The sequence below is a fragment of the Sorex araneus genome, chromosome 2, assembly GCF_027595985.1.
Source record: "Sorex araneus isolate mSorAra2 chromosome 2, mSorAra2.pri, whole genome shotgun sequence".
NCBI lineage: Eukaryota > Metazoa > Chordata > Mammalia > Eulipotyphla > Soricidae > Sorex > Sorex araneus.
The window spans coordinates 103,213,091-103,233,761 of record NC_073303.1 but is presented as its reverse complement, the minus strand read 5'-3'; the positions used below and the strand labels follow the sequence as shown (position 1 = coordinate 103,233,761).

Genomic DNA, 20,671 nt, shown 5'->3' with positions numbered 1-20,671 from the left:
AACTAGAGAATAGATGCATCTCCAGGTCCAATATTAAGTATTTTCTTATTTTTCAAGTAATGATTTTCAAAGATGAATTATTAATGAGCTTGTTATAGTTCAAAGCATATGATTAAGTCTCTATAGCTATCTCTCACCTGTTACTTATGCTTTTGATTCAGTGCAGACTATATTTATCTATAAGAAAATAAAAAAAGATGCATTGAATTTTTGTTCAAGAAAATTGGAGCCAAAGCATTTTGTCTTTTCCTTGGCATATTAAGCTGACATATTGGGAGTCAAGGTGCTGTATTATGAAAATGAAGGTATTCTTATTGAAGGGCATTAGACCTTTGGATAAAATATTCTTGTGATCCAGTCTTTGTATGGGCTTTGTTTTACACATGCCCATCCTTGGCATTTTCAAGTAACATTTTGTACACTTGCTAGAAAAGGAAAGTAACATACAGTTATCAAATGGGAAATTCTAATCATGGAATATCCATGTGGGTCATTGGTTATTGAAAACAGGGCATCCTTTGTAATTGAAGATGGTGCAAGCAAGGACAAGGAATGACCTGAACTCAGGCGGTGAACAGGTGCTCTCTGCTCCGTGCCCCTCCTCTCCAACTAGGATCTGTTCTAGATTTCAGCCTTGAGGCTTGGGGCGAAGGGGCTTAGTAAGTCACTCGGGCATGACAGCCTGCTCCAAGTTTTCCTAGGCTCCCTGAGGATGACACGTCAATTGTCAAGAGGGATGAGTGACTTGGGAATCAAAGTGTGATTTGGGTAATGAAGGAGTTAAGATTTGGATGGAAAAGAGGGAGAGACAGTGGCATGAGAACAAGCTCCAAGCTGGGAGACCTGATGAGAAGATGAGTGGGGGATGGAGACAAAGGAGGAAGCAGCAGCTCCCCCCTCGCCGCTCCTCCCAGTTTTACAATCTGGTTATTTCTGCTTTCTCCCTTAGCTTCCTCTTTGTTTCTCTGCTGGCTCTCCTTCTAAAACGTGTTCCCTCCTATCCTGGGGTTGCTTCCCACCCTTTTCCCAGCAGTGTCCCTCCCTCATCAGCTTCTTCCCACCCGCCTTTGCAGGGTGTGTACCTGTGAACCTTCCACATTCATAGCCATAGCTGAGGGAACCCCTGGGGGCCCGACTTCCGGTCAGAATGCAGCCCTGCACTCTCCTCATCCATCTTGCTCCCAGGTGGGTGGCTTCTGGTAGATCCTGCTGTGTCCTTGACTCGGTGACAGAGGTTCCCAACATAATGAATATGTCCATTCTGCAGATGGTAATGAAGTAGGCTTTTTCGTAGATGCCTGGAAGGGGTATCAGTGGCTCAATGGAAAGAAGTTACAAATACGAGCAGTGGTCAAGTGGGAATGCCCACCCAGTCTTGCCTCTTCAGGAGCTGCCATTTTGCTATCTGCCCAGTAACTGGTCAAGTATGTATTCACTCTGCTTTTGGTTTAGAATTAAGGTAAATTTTTAGTAATACCTTGTTCAAGGGTATGGCATTCACTCTTTATTTTTAAATGATGTATACATGACTCTGGCGTTTAATATTAAAAGATCAAAAACTGTGGTGTGGGCCCTTAATAACGGCACAGATTGGGTGTGGGGACTGCTGGAACCCACCCAGGAGGGACAGGCTTTACATCATGTGTTCGAGAATAGGCCCAGGAATATCGGCATAGGCAAGCCTCACCTGGGATGGTGGAGCAGCAAGCTGAAAGCTGGACCCACACCACAGTTCTACTCAGCAAATTACATGCTGCTCAGGGTTATTCTTCCTATCATTTTGTGAGGATTGGCAGAGAAGACAGAGAGCAACCTATAACTTAATCCCTCAGCATCTTACAGAAAGGTTCATTACAAAGACTCATCCTCCAGCACAGCATGAACACTAGAAGAACAATGAGGAAAACCCACCAAACTCAGTGAGCAAAAACAATATTACCGAAGACATAAGTAACACCAGTAAGTCTTCATTGTCCTTATGTGACACCTTGATGAGGATGTTCAGTGAGTTCAAGGAAATGATAGCATAGGTAATAGGCAAAGCACAAGAAAGTATGAGTTGAAATGGAAAAAAAAAACCTGCTATAGTCTGAAATGACAGAAAAGAACATGGTAGGTGATACTAAAAAGTCAGTAGCTCTTGTGCAGCAGAATATCTGAAGCTGAGGAAAAGATCAAGGAGATCCAAGATGATGAGAAAGAGGAAACCACTAGGAAATGGAAGAAAGTGGAAAATAGTCTCAAAAGAAATGTACAATGTACCAGAAAACTGGCATTAGTTCAAGAGGAGCAGTGTAAGAATCACTGGAGTCCCTGAAGAACAACAGGAAGGCGATTATGATGAAGAAACCATTATTAATGAAATCGTCAAATAAGAGCTTGCCCGAGTTGAGGGTTACTGGCACTGAGATCTAAGAAGCCCAAAGGTCCCAATGGAAACAGACCCTATTAGGAAAACTCCAAATGCTCAAAATGACAAGTATAAAGATAAAGACAGAATACTGAAAGCAGCAAGATCAAAAAAGGAACTTATGTACAAAGGAAAACCCATAAGATGTACAGCAGATCCATCAAATGAAGCTCTAGAGTCAGAAGAATATGGAAGGTATGTACAAAAACTCAGTGAAGTTAACACCTCACCAAGAATACTTTCTCTTGAAGATATTCAATTTGAAGGAACTATACAGAGCTTTATGGATAGGCAGCAGTTAAGGAATTCGTAGCCTTGAAAACAATTTTACCAGAAGTGTTAAAATAGCTCTTTTAAAGGGCAAAAGAACCTCATCATGTAGCATTGAATGTGCCACTCACTATTAGTATATATGGTTGTCCTCTGCTAGATTAAGAATATTTAAAAACATAGCAATTAAACATCACTAATTGAACTTTTATTGATTTTTTTTCCTGATAATTCTATTTGCCATTTTTTTTTCTGCTTTTTGGGTCACACCTGGCAATGCACAGGAGTTACTCCTGGCTCTGCACCCAGGAATTACTCCTTGCGGTGCTCAGGGGACCATATGGGATGCTGAGACTCGAACTCTGGTCGGCTGCATGCAAGGCAAATGCCCTACCCGCTATGCTATTGCTCCAGCCCCCTCTATTTGCCATTCTTTTAAGTTTTTTTGAATTATGTAATATAAAATTAATTTGTTATGGGTCTGCCAAGTGAGAAAAAAAATTCTTTATTCATAACAGGGAAGATATTATTACTATAATAAGTACAAAATAAAATTTAATGCAGTGCATTTTAGGTGCCCAGGTTGAAAATAATGCTATGTAAATGAGAATAGACAGTATACCATAATTTATTAAATGATTCTAATTTCTTTATTTGCGTAGCTTAAAATCATATAACAATCAATCACTACAAATTGACTTGTTTATTTTTCTGATAATTCCATTTGCAGTTTAAGTTTTGTTGGAAAAAGAAATAAGTGAATTTGTTATATGTCTACCAAAGGGACATGCTGAGGGTTGCAGGGGACCTGTGGAAACTCATGGACATTAACGGTGGGATTGGTCTTGGAATATTGTATGCCTGAAACAACTCTATTATGAACAACTTTGTAAATCACAATGTCTTAATAAAAATAAATAATTTGTTAAATCAGCAAGTTCTTTACTATGACAATAAACTAATATTTAAAAATCCTATTAAGCTTTAACTAGCATTTTTCATGTTCAATACTTTTGAATTACTTAACTATACAAATTCAGATAAAGGACATAAAAATTACCCACAATCCCATTTAGCAATAATTACATTAGTATCTTCTGTTTTTGTTTTGTAGGGGGCCAAACCTAGCGATACTCAGGGGTTATTCCTGTCTCAACTCAGGAATTACTCTTGTTGGAGCTCAGGGGACCATATGGGATACCTGGGATTGAACCCAGATTGTTGGAGTACAGGGCAAACACCCTGCCCTCTGTATTATCTCTCCAACCTTTAAAATCTTCTAGAGTTCTTTTTTTCCCTCTGACACGTGCTCTTGCAACATTGGCATTAGATTTGTGTTCTTATTATCACAGTACAGTGTGAGCTCATAAAGTTTTTGTAAACTTGATTTTAAATTGGTACCTAATATTCCATTTTATGTTTTTGCCATGCTTTTTTTTCTTTAAAGAAAGTATTAATATTTACTCACTGGTCATCTCTCAGTAAGAAACACCTAATGTTATCATCATCATCATCATCATCATCATCATCATCATCATCATCATTCCGTTGATCGTTGATTTTCTCAAGCAGTCTCAGTAACATCTTCATTCATCCTAGCCCTGAGATTTTAGCAGCCTCTCTTTACTCGTCCTTCCCAATGGTGCCACATTGGAGGCTCTTTCAGGGTCAGGGGAATGAGTGAGACCTATCATTGTTATTGGTTTTGGCATATGAATACATGACGGGGAGCTTTCCAGGCTCTCCACCTAATGTTATAACTTCTTAAAAATCAGTTTTGTCACTGAAGCTAATTTGGGGGACCAGGGAAGTAGCTCAGATAGTAGAGCACATGCCTGACATACATACATGCAAGGTCCTGAGTTTTATTCCCTGGCACTTTATGGCCTCCTGAGCCCCCAGGTGTAACCTTAGCTGTAAGGTCCACAGCCATGACCTCCTACCCAAATTCTGCTGGGTTTGGTTCTTATAACTAAATTAAGTAAATAAGTAAAAATAACATCTTGCTATGCACTGAGTCTAAAGTACCCAAAATTTTGTCATTATTTTTGTGTTTAATTTGAGCATCTTCAAGATTAAATAAGGGTCATACTTTTTTGGTAGAAGATGTTTCCCAAAAATTACTTCAAAAATTTTAGTAAGTGATGAATGTGTTCTAAAAAAGATTTGCCTTTTAGGAGCTGGAGAGATGGCTCAAGGTGGGGAACATGTGGAGGCCTTGGGTATGATCACCAGAACTGCAAGGTTCCCCAAGGACCACAGGGAACAACCCCTGAGCACCCTGGACATTAGCCAGTAACAGCAACTGAAAAAAAAAAACCCAACTTTTTAGAAAAAAATCTTCTTTGGAAAATGTTTTCACTCAGAAGACATTTATTAAATCCCCTCTTGCACAAGGTGTGAATGGCTCAGAGTAAAGAAAAGAGGAGCATGCTTTCCAGCTTTGAGAAGCTTAGAATTCCTGCAGATTACGTCTAATAAACATTTAATGTTCATAATTTTATATTTAATATAAATTAACTGTATTATAGCGCAGGGAATGGAAGTAAAGCTGCAGGCATTGGGCAGGGTGAACACAAAGACGAAGTCATTACTTCTGAGGAGGGCCCTGAAGGAATGGCTTCCTGGAAGAATTGGCATTTGAGCTGGGCCTTGAGGCATGGGTTGAGTTTCAGCTGGAGAAAACAGTAAAGGGCATGTGAGGCTGTGGGTTTAGTATAACGAGAGCCACAGGTGGCTGAGACTGCGTGTCATCCCCAGGGAGAGCGAATGTTCCAGACAGAAGGGTGTGTGCTTGGCCAGGACCATGTATAATGGGAGTGTGGCAGAGAGCAGGCAGGAAGGAATAAGTAGATGAGCCTGGAGTAAGACAACAATTGATGATCAATCCGTGTGTGTCTGACTTGGTGCCACGTTCTTTCTCATACAAGATGATCACATTTGATTGATTATGTTTTGTGAGCTATTTCTATTAACACTGATAAGAAATGAAAAACTCAAAAATCCTAAGTGAATTCCAAATCCTAACGTTTCTGAGAGTTAGGACCAAAACCCAAACAGGGCCTGAAGTTTGTGCTTTTGCCTTCACTGCTTTTCCAAACGTTGAAATAAGATCACAGAAAGCCTTGATCACCAGGTTCAAGTATTTGGAAGATTTTGTGGTCATTGCTTGTTTGATAATACATTGACGAGTGATGATACTTTTAGTGGCAGAGTGAAAGTGGAGGTGGAAAAAATTGTTGCAGGAAACAAGACCCTACAAAAGAAATCCATCTATCCTTCCTTCCTTCCTTCCTTCCTTCCTTCCTTCCTTCCTTCCTTCCTTCCTTCCTTCCTTCCTTCCTTCCTTCCTTCCTTCCTTCCTTCCTTCCTTCCTTCTTTCCTTCTTCCCTCCCTCCCTCCCTCCCTCCTTCCTTCCTTCCTTCCTTCCTTCCTTCTTTCCTTCTTCCCTCCCTCCCTCCCTCCCTCCTTCCTTCCTTCCTTCCTTCCTTCCTTCCTTCCTTCCTTCCTTCCTTCCTTCCTTCCTTCCTTCCTTCCTTCCCTCCCTCCCTCCCTCCCTCCCTCCCTCCCTCCCTCCCTCCCTCCCTCCCTCCTTCCTTCCTTCCTTCCTTCCTTCCTTCCTTCCTTCCTTCCTTCCTTCCTTCCTTCCTTCCTTCCTTCCTCTCTTCCTCTCTTCCTTCCCTTCCTCCCCTCCTTCCTCCATCTCTCCTTTCCTCCTCCCCTTTTCCCTCCCTCCATCCCCTCCCTTCCCTCCCTGCCCCTCCCCTCCTTCCTTCCCCTCCCCTCCTTCCTTTCTCTCCCTTCCTTTCATTTTTTTGGGCCACACCCACTGATGCTCAGGTTACTTCTGGTTCTGCACTCAGAAATCATTCCTGGTGGTGTTCAAGGAACATTATAGGATGCCAGGGACCAAACCACATGGAAGGCAAGTGCTATCCAATGTACTATCTCTCTGCCTCCATAGATAGAAGAAATCTAAGCAAGATATAACAAATCTGAGCTACTCTGGGTAGAAGAGAAGTGGACAGGAAAAGGGGTGGTCAGATTTTGAGAGAGAATTTTAGCACTTACACTGGAAGTAGTAAAACAGTGAGAAACCTAGATTGCTTTAGTAATCTCTATTTTTTTTAAAAAAAATCATCTTTCTTTAGTATTAAGTACTTTAGGGAATGTACCCAATGCAAAAGTTGTAATATTTTAACTTCTTTTCCAGTTGCTTTTCTTGTGCATAGTAACTTCTTAAATCATTGAAATTAAGAATCAGTGTTCAGGGAGATTGGCAGCAGGAAAAGGGTAGAAGCAAATTAAAGTTTGGTTTTAGGCATAATGAGTTCAGCAGACCTAAGATCTGCAGTCATTTGAAGATACTTCATCTAATGCTGAAAATGAGTTTTCAAGAATTTAGGAAGAATTGTATGCAGCCTATGTTCTAGTACAATACTTCTTAATTTTTTTCCTCATGATCCCTTTTTGCTTGAGAAATTTGTATACACTCCTGGGCATATCAGTAAATAACATTGGTATTTAAAGCAAATATTTAATGATAACAAATCATAAAGAAATTTATTTTAAAAAAATCTTGGAAAGGTTATGTGACCCTATAATAGGTTCTTATGGAATTGAATTTGATCCTCAAAATAGAGGTCTTTATCCCTGTTTTGCATTTTATATGAAAAATAAGCATGAATTTAAAGTTAGAAATCTTTTGTATTATATTTAGCTATCTTAAGTTGCTTATTTAGGGTTTTATCATTTGATTGTCAACTAAGCATTTAGAGCCTTTTTGAAAATGTTGTTCTTGGTGCTCTAAATTAACCGTATTCTTAAAATATATCTTTTGTGCAATCTAGAACTTAGCTTCTTGAATTGTAACTGAGAATGGGGAGGGGAGAAGGGTTTTGTTTGTTTGTTTGTTTTTTAATTTTATTGAATCACTGTGAGATAGTTACAAGCTTTCATGTTTGAGTTACAATCTTACAATGATCAAACACCCATCCCTCCACCAGTGCACATTCCCCACCACCAGTATCCTGGGTATACCCCCCCTTTCCCACCTCCCCCTGCCTCCATGGCAGACAATATTCCCCATACTCTCTCTCTACTTTTGGGCATTATAGCTTGCAACACAGACACTGAGAAGTCATCATGTTTGGTCCATTATCTGCTTTCAGCACGCATCTCCCATCCCAACTGGTTCCTCCAGCCATCATTTTCTTAGTGATCCCTTCTCTATTCCATCTGCCTTCTTGGGAGGGGAGAAGGTTATAAAAAAATAATTGCCAACAATAAAAGGTTTCTGAATGTGCAGGAGAAATAATTCAAAATCAGGAGGGGTACAGTGTTTCCCTTGCGTGAGCTGATCCCCGTTCAGTTCTCAGAATGCCCCCCCCCCATCCCACCCACTCAGCACTGTCAGGAGAAACCCTGAGCACAGAGCCTGTCGACAGCCTCAAAACTCAAAATGAAAAGTTAATTCAAAATTAAACACATAGTGAATCCACAGTGTTTCTGGCAGTTCTCACTGCTGTTGCTCTCTCAGGCTAAAAGAAGTCATTAAGATTGTAGTTTATTGACCTGAATATTTCTAAATAATATTTCATAGAATATTTAAATATGTCAATCCTTAACGTGTCTTCCAAAGAGATTCCTCTCAGGGTCAGAAAGAGTATCTTTACAAGTGACTGACTTATGCTTTTCAGTAACATTCTCCAAGGCATCCTTCTCAGTTCTTTCTGGTTGACCCTTTGTTACTGACTTACTACCTATAAAGCTGAGCCCAGACTATTTTCAGTGTACTAAGGTCCTCATTTATACAGTGAATTGCAAAAATACTGATGGGTGTTTCTTTGGTTTGGTTTGATTTTAATTACGAGCTAAATGTTTCCATCCTTCAGCCAACAAAAAAGTATGTACCATTGACATTGAACGCATATTCCCTTTAGGAAAGTAAGGATGAGAAACACCTGTAGTTTTTCCAGTTCTCATGAAGTGAAATGAACTTTCTTCCCTAGATCTAGTTTTCAGGTGTTCTTGATGAGTATTTATCAAATGCATACTGAGTTGCACTACTATTGGTAAGCCAATGAGATGTGAGAAAGCACCTTTTCTTTGTCATGACTTAGTGGATCAAACTTATCAGAAGGTTGGGTCCCTAAAATGAGTCTTAGTCACAAAGGGGCAAAATAGATTCTCAAAATAGGGATCTAAAATTGGAGCCACTCCTGTTGGAGGGAAGGGCGAGGTGCAGGCCACTAGGTCCCTCTCTCTTGGACAGCAGAGGGCAGCAGCATGAACTGTGAGTGCTTCGCTGATCCCCAGACCTCTGGACCTAGCGCATAGCTAGCCTGGCTGAAGAGAAGCAGTTTTTAGACCCAGAGGGAGAAGATTAAAGCATCAGACTAGATCACAATACAGACTTGTTGTTGATTAAAATAAAAAAAAAATCAGTTTTACATTGAATACATGGGCTCTTACTTTTTTTTTTGTTCTGTTTTGTTTGGGGCCACACCCAGAGGTGATCATGGCTCACTCCTGGCTCTGCATTCGGGATTACTCCTGGCCAACTCAGGGAACTGTTTGGGGGCTGGGGATCAAATATGGGCCTTCCGCATACGAGCAAGCACTCTGCCCACTGTGCTATCTTTCTGACCCCCATGGGCTCTTGCTTTTCAATGCGTTTGCTATGAAGAATAGTTGACAAGAGAAATACTTAGGACTGTTAGTCATGGAGTAAGCCTTAGAGTCTCAGGATGTTTATAGTGGCTTTACAGGTAGCAGTAGGGTGAGTCAGTAGCCAGGAAATAGTTGTCCACCTAGTGAAAATTTGGTCAGCATGAGTGAGTGATGGCTGACACACTTCCAGAAAGCAACTGGTTCCCAGAATCACTATCAAGCTCACAGTCCAGTGCTGCTTTAGAGTTAGCCAGCATAGAATACCACAGTCATTGCAAGAGCACAGTGATTCAAACTCTTGAAGACCTTTGTTCTGGTCCCACCACTTGCATATCAAGAAGTGCTCAGAGGCCAACCTCTTTAAAGCCATTTCTCGCCCCCTGGAGCCCAGGTTTTGTTTCCTTTGGTGTTGCCACATAACTCTGACCCTACCCTAGCCCTTTTCCACACTGTAGGTCACAACCCTCTAGTGCAGAATGAAGCTGCTGTAGAAGGTTGTGACAGCATTTCATTCAGAAAGAAGAGTTACTGAATAGAGTGGATCAGTAAAGACCTTAGTGTGTGTCACGCATAGAAAGGGTATTGTCTCCTAAGCACATGTTTCAATTAAACATGTACTTATAAAACTGAGCTGTTGTGCAAATTATATTTTTTGTTGGAGGTCGTGGGGGGTGGGTAGAAAAAAAGGTTTGCTGTAACATGAGACACATTATTGTGGAATTATCAGTTTATGAATCTGTTCCCACTGCTAAGCTATGTGCCTCTTTGAAAGAAGGAATCATATTCTATCACTTAACTTCTTTTGTTTGTTTGTTTGGTTGGTTGGTTGTTCTTTTGGCCACCCCTGATGGTACTCAGGTCTAACTTCAAGCACTGCACTTGGGGATCACTCCAGGTGGGGCTCATATGGAACATATGGAATGCCACATGCAAGGCAAGTGCCCTACCCACTGTCTTTCCGCCCGGCCCCTCTGTCTCCTAATTTCTAATAACATGGACAGATGGGCTTGACACATTCTAAGTATTTGGTGTTTGTGAAATGAATGACAGAATAAATGGGCGAATGAAGGAATGAAATAAAAGTCACGTAACAGCTCCGTACCTTCTGTTTCTTCTTCACTTGTTAGAATGTTACCCACCACATCCAACAGCACTGCTATGAAAATCAGTTGAGATAATGGAAGTGAAGATGCTTTGTGGGTAAACATTATGCACATAAGAAGGATCACTATCTGGCATAGTTTTTATTATTGTTATTGGACAAGTAAGCCTCGGGAACTCTTGAAATCTTAACTTGATGTTCCAAGAATGACCTATTTATCGCAGTACTATTAATAGCACTGTGGCATCCCCTTTTAGGTATAGAGTGCAGAGTTGAAAATTTGGTGTGTGCCTTTTTAAAAGCCTTTTATTGTGGGGCATTTCTGTGTACAAAGTGAGCGTAGTAGAAGGTGTGCTTCTCTGTACCCATCCACACCGTCAGCAAGCAGCTCTGTTCAGTGCGGTTTCATCTACGTCTCTCCTTCCCAGATTTCTGTGAAGTAAAGGTGTATTTTTCCCCTCTTTTCTCTTCCTCCTCTCCCCTCATTTCCCTCTCCTGTTACCTCTGTAGAAATATCCTTGGAATCCTTTAAGATAGCTTCACAACTACCAAGACAGGGAGGTTGGTTAGACCCAGGTACTGATGTGTGAGTGAGTTGTTCTGACAGGAACTAGCAGGTAAACAAGATACTTCATTTCCCAAGATTTTCATATGATGGTGACCAACTGTATTGCACAACAGCGATCACATTCCAAAGTCGTAACTAGTTCTGGAAGCTTAATTGCACAATTACCTGCCTCTGTCATCTTCTAAGGGATGTGGCCTTCCAGAAAAATAAGGAGTCCTGAAGGACTCTGTTAAGCTTTTTCAATTTTTGTTTTCGGTCATGTAACAATACTCAAGCTTTTGACCATTGGATAAACAATAAAGAACTTCCAGGCTAAACTCTGGAATATTGTAAAGCTGTAACTCTGTGTAACTTAAATGAATTTTATTTTATTTTAATTAATTAATTAATTAATATTTTTAAATGAATCACCGTGAGGTACAGTTACAGACTTACAAATTTTCATGCTTATAGTTCAGTCATGCTTATGATTCAGTCATACAATGATCAAGTACCCATCCCTCAACCAATGTCCATTCTCCACAACCACCCCATCCCCCCCACCCCACCCCGCCGCTGTGGCAGGGCATTTCTTTTTGCTCTCTCTCTCTCTCCTTTTGGGTGTTGTGGTTTGCAATGTAGGTATTGAGTGGCCATCATGTTCAGTCTATTAAATGAATTTTTAAAGTATAATGAACCATTTAGGTTTTTAGTTTTTATTGATTGTCATAGTTTTGTGATTGAGGCTTAGTATGAAATATGTTTAAGATATTTCATTCTGTTTCCTTTTGGTTGGATTTTTTTTCTTCCATAAAGTCAAACGTGAGTTGTTATTGTTGTTGTTTTTATTTTTTAAATTTAATTAATTTATTTATTTTTGCTTTTTTGGGTCACACGTGGAGGTGCACAGGACTTACTCCTGGCTTTCCACTCAGGAATTAGTCCTGGTGATGCTTGGGGGACCATATGGGATGCCAGAAATTGAACCCGGTCGGCCTCGTGCAAAGCAAATGCCCTACTCACTGTACTATTACTCCAGCCCCTGTTTTTAATTTTTTAACAAGATAACTATTCTAAATTTTCCCTTCTGCAATAATTAATTATTTTGCATGTCCTGAATTTAAATTTTCTTGAAATTTTTTGTTTGTTTGGAGCAGTACTTAGCAGTACACAATGCCTTCTCCTTGTTGGTGCTTAGCAGTTGCTCCTGGTGGTACTTGGGAATCTTTGTGGTGTCAGAATTCGAATCCAGCACTGCAGTATGCAAAGTGTCAACTGTAGTCCCTTGAGTCCTGCATGTGCGCTGTGTGTGTTTGTGTGTATGTGTGTGTATGTGTGTGTGTGTGTGTGTTTTGCAGGGGATTAAACCCAGGAGCTCACACCCTCTCCCACTGAGTCACTTCCCTGACTGATCTTGAAGTTTCGTTTGCTTGGGGCCACATCCAGTAGTACTCAGGGGCTACTCCTTCTCTGTGCTCAGGACTTTTTAAATGGAAATTTTTCTCAAAATTTTAAAACCCACTCCCCACAAATTTTTTCTGCATAGGATGAATAAAAATACACCTTTATTTAAAATATTGCAGGGGCCAGGGTGATAGATCAAAAGACTGGAGGCCTTTGTTCTTTCCCTCGTCTGTTGCCCCTCGAAATTAAAACATTACAAATAAACCATTCTAATTAATATATGAAGGGTGTGTCCCTTCAAAGTTAGGGACTAACAGAGAGATAGGTGAGGTGAAACTCAAACTCAAAGATATTATAACTCCAGAAAGTGTTGGGAACCTATTTTGGTTTCTGTCAGTAACATCACAGTTCTACCAGAATCTTCTGTCGGTGATCTAGATCTCTCTGTGGGTGTGGTGTAGAGGGAGTGGACCACACTTGACAGTGCTCACTGTTCCTGGCTCTGTGCTCAGGAGTGACCCCAGGCAGCGTTCAGGGGGCTGTATGAGATGGCTGGGATCAAGCCAAGGTTGACAGTACATAAGACAAGTACTCTCTCTGGCCTGGAAATCTAGATCTTTATTGATTATTCATTTGGGGAAGTCTTTGGCCTTTATCTTTCTCATGTGACCAGTCCCAATCTTTCTCAACACATATCTAGACTATAATAGCAGTTGTGAAGAAAGGAGCTGGTGCATATTGCCATGACATTTGGTGTTTTTAATTCTTACAACAGTCCCGAGAAGTAGGACAGTTATCTGCATGTTTCAGATTGTGAAAATTGGGCAAGCTCTTTCAAGTCTCCTGCTGTTGACGACCTTCCTGGCTCTGCCCCGTTCTTTCCCCATCACGGACTCTACGAATCATCTCCCTGAAATGGAACTTTTTTTAGCATATCTTCCTTATTTGGAAGACCTTACTGATGTGACCGCTGATCTTTATAGATTTCTAAAGATGTTTCACATTTGATATCGTTGTACATGACTCCTTCATGCAACTACTTTGTCTTAGTCCTTCCTTGCAGAGTAGCTTACAGTGACTTCTGTTTCCCAGCAAAGCAGTTATGAACACAAAGTTCTGGTGACAATCCACTCTTTCTTGGTGGCTTTGCTCTATCCATTTAATCTTCTCACGAGATGAAACTTGACTTACTGCTAGCCAGGGGAACTTCCTGTGCTTTTCTTCAGGCATCATTCTTCAGTTCTGGGCTGTGTCTACTCAGAACACCCACCTCGCTCCCTGCCTGCCCCACCATCCCCAACTCCTATCCTCGGCTTTAGGTTTGGCCTGTCCGACAGGGCCTATCTGTGTCTTCAAGCTCCTCAAAAATTGGGCTTCCTGTCTAATTTTCCTTGTATATAGGTTTTTTAATTATTGAATATGCTTGCTCCTTTGATTTAAAAATAATTTCCTCTTGACTAAAAGGAGCATGTGCTTTATATAAAAGTATTACATAGGATATTTGGGTGGGAGGGCTTATGTGTGTTTGGGCCACACCCAGTGGTACTCGGGCTATTCCTGGCCCATGGCTTGGGAGTCGCTACAGCATTACTGAGGATAGAACTGGCAGTGCTGGAGGTGGAACCTGATCCCCTATATGCATGCACCTTTATTCACTTCCTCAAACTATATAGGATGTGTGACAGTGACAAGATCAGCCCTGCCATCCCATTCCCAGTGTGAGAAGTAACCATTATCTTGTGCCTTTCCCATCTTATCCCTGTTCATAAACAAGAATCCTCACTGACATGTATCCACATGCATACATGCACATACCTCTTTACACAAGTGGGAGATAGATATAGATCTGTGGAATACACATCTACCATCGTACTGCTTTCTCTCTCACCTCACAGTAGATCTGGAAATCTTTATGTGTCGGTGAATACAAGTGATTTCCTTTAAACATATTTCTTTATTGCCTCAACTTGTTTCCTGTCAAATTGTTTTGTGCATGTAGAGCTTGTCTTTCTTCACAAAATGAAACTGGGAACTCCCCAAGGGCAGGGAAAATGGTATCTTCATTTTCTTTTCCATTTTTTAGCCTCCGTTTACTAGGGAATGCCTCACTCTTTGTGCTGTGTGGTCAGAGCCTTCTCATACCCTCCAAGGAGCTGGGAGCCAGCAGGGAAGGGTTTCTTTTCACATGTCCTTTATAACACGGGGAAGAAATTGAGAAGTGACACCTGTAATTTCTGGGGAAAACAGTCATTTAGGTTATTAGAATAGCCCTCTTGCTGCAAATAATTAAAACTGTTGACTACATAAAAGAAAATATCCTCAGAGCAGCTAAGAGCCCAAAGAAGTTAAGGGAAAGCCAGAGCTCAGAGAGGCCCTGGGAACTGAGACGACGTTCTGCCGAGAAGGCATTTGCCAGTCTAGGCACATTTGAATTCTGCTTGCCTCCAGTAATAAAATCATACAGAAAAGGTAGGAAATGATTCATGTAAAATCCAGCATAATGATTTTAGGGGGTCAATGCAAGGAGTTTCTGGAGTATTCAGAGCTTTCTGCTTAGGATTTAGTGAGAGCTTTATAAAGTCTGTTTTCCAAACTAAGCATTGACTCTTAGTCTTTCCAATCCACGTTATAATTTATAGCAAAGGAATATTAAGCAATTTGTAAAGCAATATATATGTAGTATAATCCCACATGTGAGTGTTACATAAATGGGTATGCAGGAGTTACAGTAATGGAATATAATTTATCAATTTTATATGTTGACATTTTAGTTACATAAATACATATCTATATCATTCAATATGTATATGAGGCAGAAGTTTATTTATATATGCACATGCTTTGTTTATGTAGGAAAGATCTGGAAGCTTACTAATCAGACTCTTGAGGGCAGCCTTGAGGGATCAAGTAGTAATGGGGAAGTAGGTTTGGAACTTACATTTTCATTTCATTGTCATGGTTTTTTTAAGCTAATTATTATTTAGTATTTCAAAAACAGGTAGAACATCTCTCTCTGCATAGTTACAAAAGCAGCCCCTTCACCCGGCATCTTTTGCCATTTTGTCACTGACCTTTGTCTTTTTTCTTTTTTTAAAGAAACGTACTTGTCACTGTTTTTTCATTTTCTTTCTTTTTTAAAGAAACACATCTTGCTTCTTTGGTAGACTGTAAGCTTTTAAAGACATCAATACCATGTCATGTTTCTCTTTATAGCTCTTGTACTGGGTAAATCCTGGTACATAGTAGAGGATTTGCAAATACTCGTGCAGCATGAATGAAGAAATGTACCTCTGCAGTCATCAGAAATGCTAAAGAGCATTTTCTTTCAAGTACATAATATCCACTACCTGGAGCAGCAGTGGGCATGAACTTGGCACAGTGAATGCGGGTTGATTTGTATTTTACCAGCACTTTGTGGAACTTGTAGGCAAGGGTGGAGTCCACCTTATGATGCCCCTCTTGATCCCAGAAAACAGAAAAATGAAATTACTCTGTGCAAATCAAATCAGGAAATGAACACCTAATAGTTAAAAACCAAGAGAGACCATCTGCCCTTGAGTCATAAAGACTGCTCGGGCAGTTAGATTCGAATATTACCTAATCGAGGGTGTTGTCATCCTGAAAATACACAAACATGCATACATATAATATTATACTATATAATATAAATTATACGTGTGTATATAGAAGATACACACACACACACACACACATAAAGATCTCCATCAAAAGAGCAATATTGCTGTGGAGACCAGAGCAAAGAAGAAGAAAGGTTGTTGATGTCATTGTTACGGACCTTAACAAAGCATATTCTGACCAGTAGCACCTGCCAGGATGGCTCAAGCACCCACATTACCTGACCGGTACCTATCTCTGTGCCTAGCTCAGAGCCTCCTGCCGTTGGAGGTGGAATCCAGGTGCTTCCCTCCACTTGCTCTGCTTCCCTGCTCATCAAGCTTCCTTCCTGTAATTTGCTTTCCCAGAAAGAGAATTCCCATTCAGACTTTTTCAGACATTTTGTTTTTCACTACAGATAATAAAGTTTCCTTTTTTGTTTTTTGTTCTCTGTGTGCTTGTTTTGTATTGTATTTTTGAGACATCAGTGTCTTTTGAGTTTTATTAGCATGTGTTTTATTAGCATTCCCGGGTTGAGTCACTCAGATGGGGTATCAGAGTCTGCAAGGCCCATTCAGGTAGCATGAATACTACCTTGTGGGCATCCGTGCTTTTCCCAGGTGATCCCCATCCTTGTCATCATGTGCCATGCTCCTTTTCCATGTTACACTTCACCAGAGCAATTCTTGCCAAAAGGAATATTTAAGAACATCTTAGTCATGGACACATTTCAGTTAGAGTCCCTGAGGATGTTACCTTAGTGACTGTAGGCCCTTTTCCCGGTGAGTATAATATGTTTGGTTTTGCCAGTTTCACCCTGGTATGAAAGAATATTTATACAGTTGCCGTATCATACGTGCCTCCAACAACTCATTTCCTGTTCTGAACTCTGCCTCTTCTGCCTCACTCCTGATTCTCATTTCATATGCCCACATTGACCTTGGTCTCATCTTCAATGCCCGTCCTAACCCAGATCTCTCTTGCAGCAGTGAAACCTAAGGAAGACGGCGGACCCAGTGAGTTCGGCAAGATTAAGGATAAGGATGCAAGTAGAGCAGGCAGTGAACGAGGTTATAGACTTTCATTTTTTCTTCTGTTCTCATCTCTCTCTCTTTCTCTCTCTCTTCTCAAAACAGCCCCAGTAGAACATGAGAGGGATTCTAATCCCATACAGTGCTTTGGAGAAAAATAAAAGCACAGCTTCTCAGTGACCTGTTCAGCTGACCTTTGGCCAGAACAGAGCTTAAACGAGACCCCGATAAATCACAAGCAGTTTCATTAGCATCTCCTCTTGGCAAAAGAGACTACCAAGAGTAGACTGCTGAGCAGGACTCATTCCAGCTCTAAGGCGAATTCCAGGAATGTGTGTAAATGGAAGATTCCATCAAGTAGACACACAGTTTGGTGGAGGGTTGTCGAACAGTGATTTCTCCCTTCCTCAGCCAACCCCCAGCCCCCTTCTGCCTTATCTTTCACCTAGTTAACTGGTCCCTAAGTTAAAATGCAATATAAATTTATCAGGTATCTCTCTAGAGCAATCCCCAATTGTCACTCTGTTTTAAGATATTATATAGGGGAGGCAGTGGTGAGGCGATTAACTCATGTGGTACAGCACATGCCTAGCATGTGTGTGGCTCTTAGTTCCACTTCTGGCACCTCAGGGTTCCCCTAGTACCACCAGCTGTGTCCCTGGTTACCACCCCAGTACCATTCACTGAAACTTCTTTTTTTAAAAAAAGAAAGGAAAAGAAGAAAGTCTTGACCCCATCCCTGATAAAAGAAGCTAATGTATCATGTTAATATGTCAGGACCTCAAAATTTTAAGCTAAAATTAGTCATGAAGACAGGCTGGAGAGGTACCTCAGAGGGCTGGCGCACACACTTCGCAAGCTGGACCCCCACGTTTGATCCCCAACACACATGATTGCCCCCAAGCACTGCCCAGAGTTGCCCCTCAAGCACTGCCAGGTGTGGACTCACCCACCCTACTTGCCCCCACCCCAAAAGTATTAAAATAAATTTTTAAAGAAAATTCTGAAGTCTGATTTTGTTTGCACACTCATTTCTTAAAACTTTTGTTTGGACAATCACAAATTCATTCATTTGTACAATTGGGTTTCTCCTACAAAAAAACGATGCTATCAGATTATTAGTCCATGTGGTAATGCCATGAGGCTCCCACCCCTGTCTGTCACTGCGAGGCTGTTCTTTTGAATTCCTGTGAGGTGATCACCCATCACAGTGCTCTACAGCTGGCCTAGCAGCTATCCGAATTATGGAGCTCCACCCCCACCCCCTGGTTATGTAGGTGCTGAGATAGCGGGCAATGAAGTCTTTCTGCCTTTGGGCCAGATTTTGTTGTCCCCTGCCTTTCATTTCTTCTGGGTGAAAGATGATGCTGATATTCCACGGGTCCAGCTTCCATGCCCACGTCAGGAATGCTTCTCTGTCACAGTCGTCTGGAATACCAGGGCTGTAGCCGCATAGTGGGGTACCACAATAGTGAAGGTTAGGCCAGGAGCCTCCAAACACGACAGATTCAGCCTGTTGCTGCTGCTGAAGTCTTTTCCCTAAGTTCTTATGATATAAAAGTTAGTGTTTTTTTTTTCTAAAGCATAGGGAATGCATAGTATTTCATGCAGTTTTGGAGAAATGAACAGAGAGGAAAGAAAAATTCCCATTTCTTTCCTTCATTAAGTGTTTAATAGGAAGAGGATACTCATGACAGTTAGTTTGAAAACTAAACTGCTTTCAACTCTACCTGTATTTTTTAGAACTTGTATTTTCTCATTTTTCTAAAACACAAATAGGAAAGTACGTAACTTGTGCTGTAATTAGGCAAAAGGAGTAGAGTGAGTTAGAGAAAACTGGTCCCCGTCCAGGTTCAGTCGCGGGCATTGCCTGTCGTCCCTCAGCTCCATCAGGAGTGACCTTGGAGCCAGGAGTAAGCCCTGAGCACCGCTGGGTGTGCCACCCCCTCCCCCAAAGGGGGAGCGAACAGTCGTTATGGAAAAGAATCGTTTGATCTACTCTTCTCCCCCACCAACCTTCTCAAAAGCCAGGCCAGTGTCTGCCCTTCTCTTTCTCTCCTTCCTTCTGTTGACGGTTGGAGTCTAAACAGAGATTCACTGTAAGACCTGGAATGGCAACGAGACTGGTGGAACAGGCTGTCCTCAAGTCAGCAGCCTGGTGGCCAGCTGCAGTTTGCAACAGTCCCAGTTATGCAGATATCTTCCGACACTGACATTCTTTGTACTGAACACAGCCTTTTGCACACTGGCGATGTGAGGCCACTGTCTAAAATGGCAGCACCCACAGAAGTGTCTTTTCTGTTTTGCATCTGTGAATTCTTTTGCATCATTTGTCCTTCTTTAGCCCCCTTGCAGTCCTCTAGCACCTGATTCTTGTCCTTTCTCCATCAGAATTTTCACAGAGACTTGAAATCAGATCAGTCCCTATGTGTCTGTGTGTTATGTGTCTATGTCTCCATTTCTAATTTTGTCAGTTTGTAACACACCTTAGAATTCTAACCAGATAAACTCCAAGAGTAATGCTTCTTCAGTTTTGGTGATGATTGGTTCTCGAGATAGTCTGAAAGTCACCCTCAAAAATGTCTATAGAGGGTGGTGAGATAGTCCGGTGGGTAGGGCACTTACCTGCAGCAGACCTAAATGTGATACCCAGCACTCAGTATGGTCCCCAGAGCACCTCCGGGTGTGGCCCGCAAATAAAAGCAAACAAACAAACGGAAAGAATGTCTCTATATGTCAAATGTTGGCTATAATTTTATGATATGCCTATCCTCTTAGCAACTATTTTCGACTACCAGCTGGGTTTGGAAACCCTCCTGTGACAAATTTACACGGTCACTGGTAAGACTTGAGAATGTGTTTCCTCATCGGACACTCATTGAACTCTCTGTGCAGCAACTGTGCAGGGCACTGTCAGTGGCCACTCATTGAAACCTAAACCTGCCGGAGAGCTGAGGAGACCACGAGGAAGCAGACTATAATAGACTAGTTGCCACCACCTGTATCACCTGTCATCCTTTGCTCATCAATTTGCTCAAGCGGGTGCCAGTAACATCTCCATTTGTTCCTGTCACGTGCTGGTGTAGCCCAGTGGCATCTGCTCACTCCAGGAACACGAAGAGCATCAAACCGTTTTAGCAGCCTCTCCTTACTCATCCTTCCCAACTCTGCCGTACTGGGGGACTCTTTCAGGGCCAGGGGAATGAGGCTTGTTATTGTTACTGTTTTGGGCATATCGAATACACTACAGGTAGCTTGCCAGGCTCTGCTGTACAGGCGGGATATTCTTGGTATCTTGCCAGGCTCTCCGAGAGGGACAGAGGCTCCAAGAGATTCTGCCATTAGGAGGGATACTGGGAATATTGGTGGTGGAGAAAGGTCACTGGTGGAGGAATCATTGTATGACTGTAACATAAGCACGAAAATTTGTAAGTCTATAACTGTACCTCCCGGTGATTCATTAAAAAATTAAAAATCTAAGAAAACTAATAGATGTGTTTGTCATGTTTACAAATTTATAAAAGGTTTTTTTTAAAAAAAATCATTTGAATTGAATCACCATGAGATACACAGTTACAAAGTTGTTCATGATTGAGTCTCAGTCATGCAATGTTCTAACA

At 41.3% G+C, this 20,671-nt stretch overlaps 1 protein-coding gene across 2 annotated transcripts in view; it reads left to right on the top strand.

The window, feature by feature from the left end:
* Positions 1-20,671, top strand: part of NSMCE2 (NSE2 (MMS21) homolog, SMC5-SMC6 complex SUMO ligase) — a 253,682-nt gene that overhangs the window by 125,386 nt on the left and 107,625 nt on the right. Inside the window, exon 5 of one of the 2 annotated variants that reach the window (XM_055126045.1) lies at positions 17,007-17,090. The exons of the other annotated variant lie outside the window; for it this stretch is intronic. Within the exon in view, the coding sequence (XP_054982020.1) occupies positions 17,007-17,090 (84 nt within the window). The remainder of the gene's footprint in view (positions 1-17,006; positions 17,091-20,671) is intronic. 2 annotated transcript variants of the gene reach the window in all.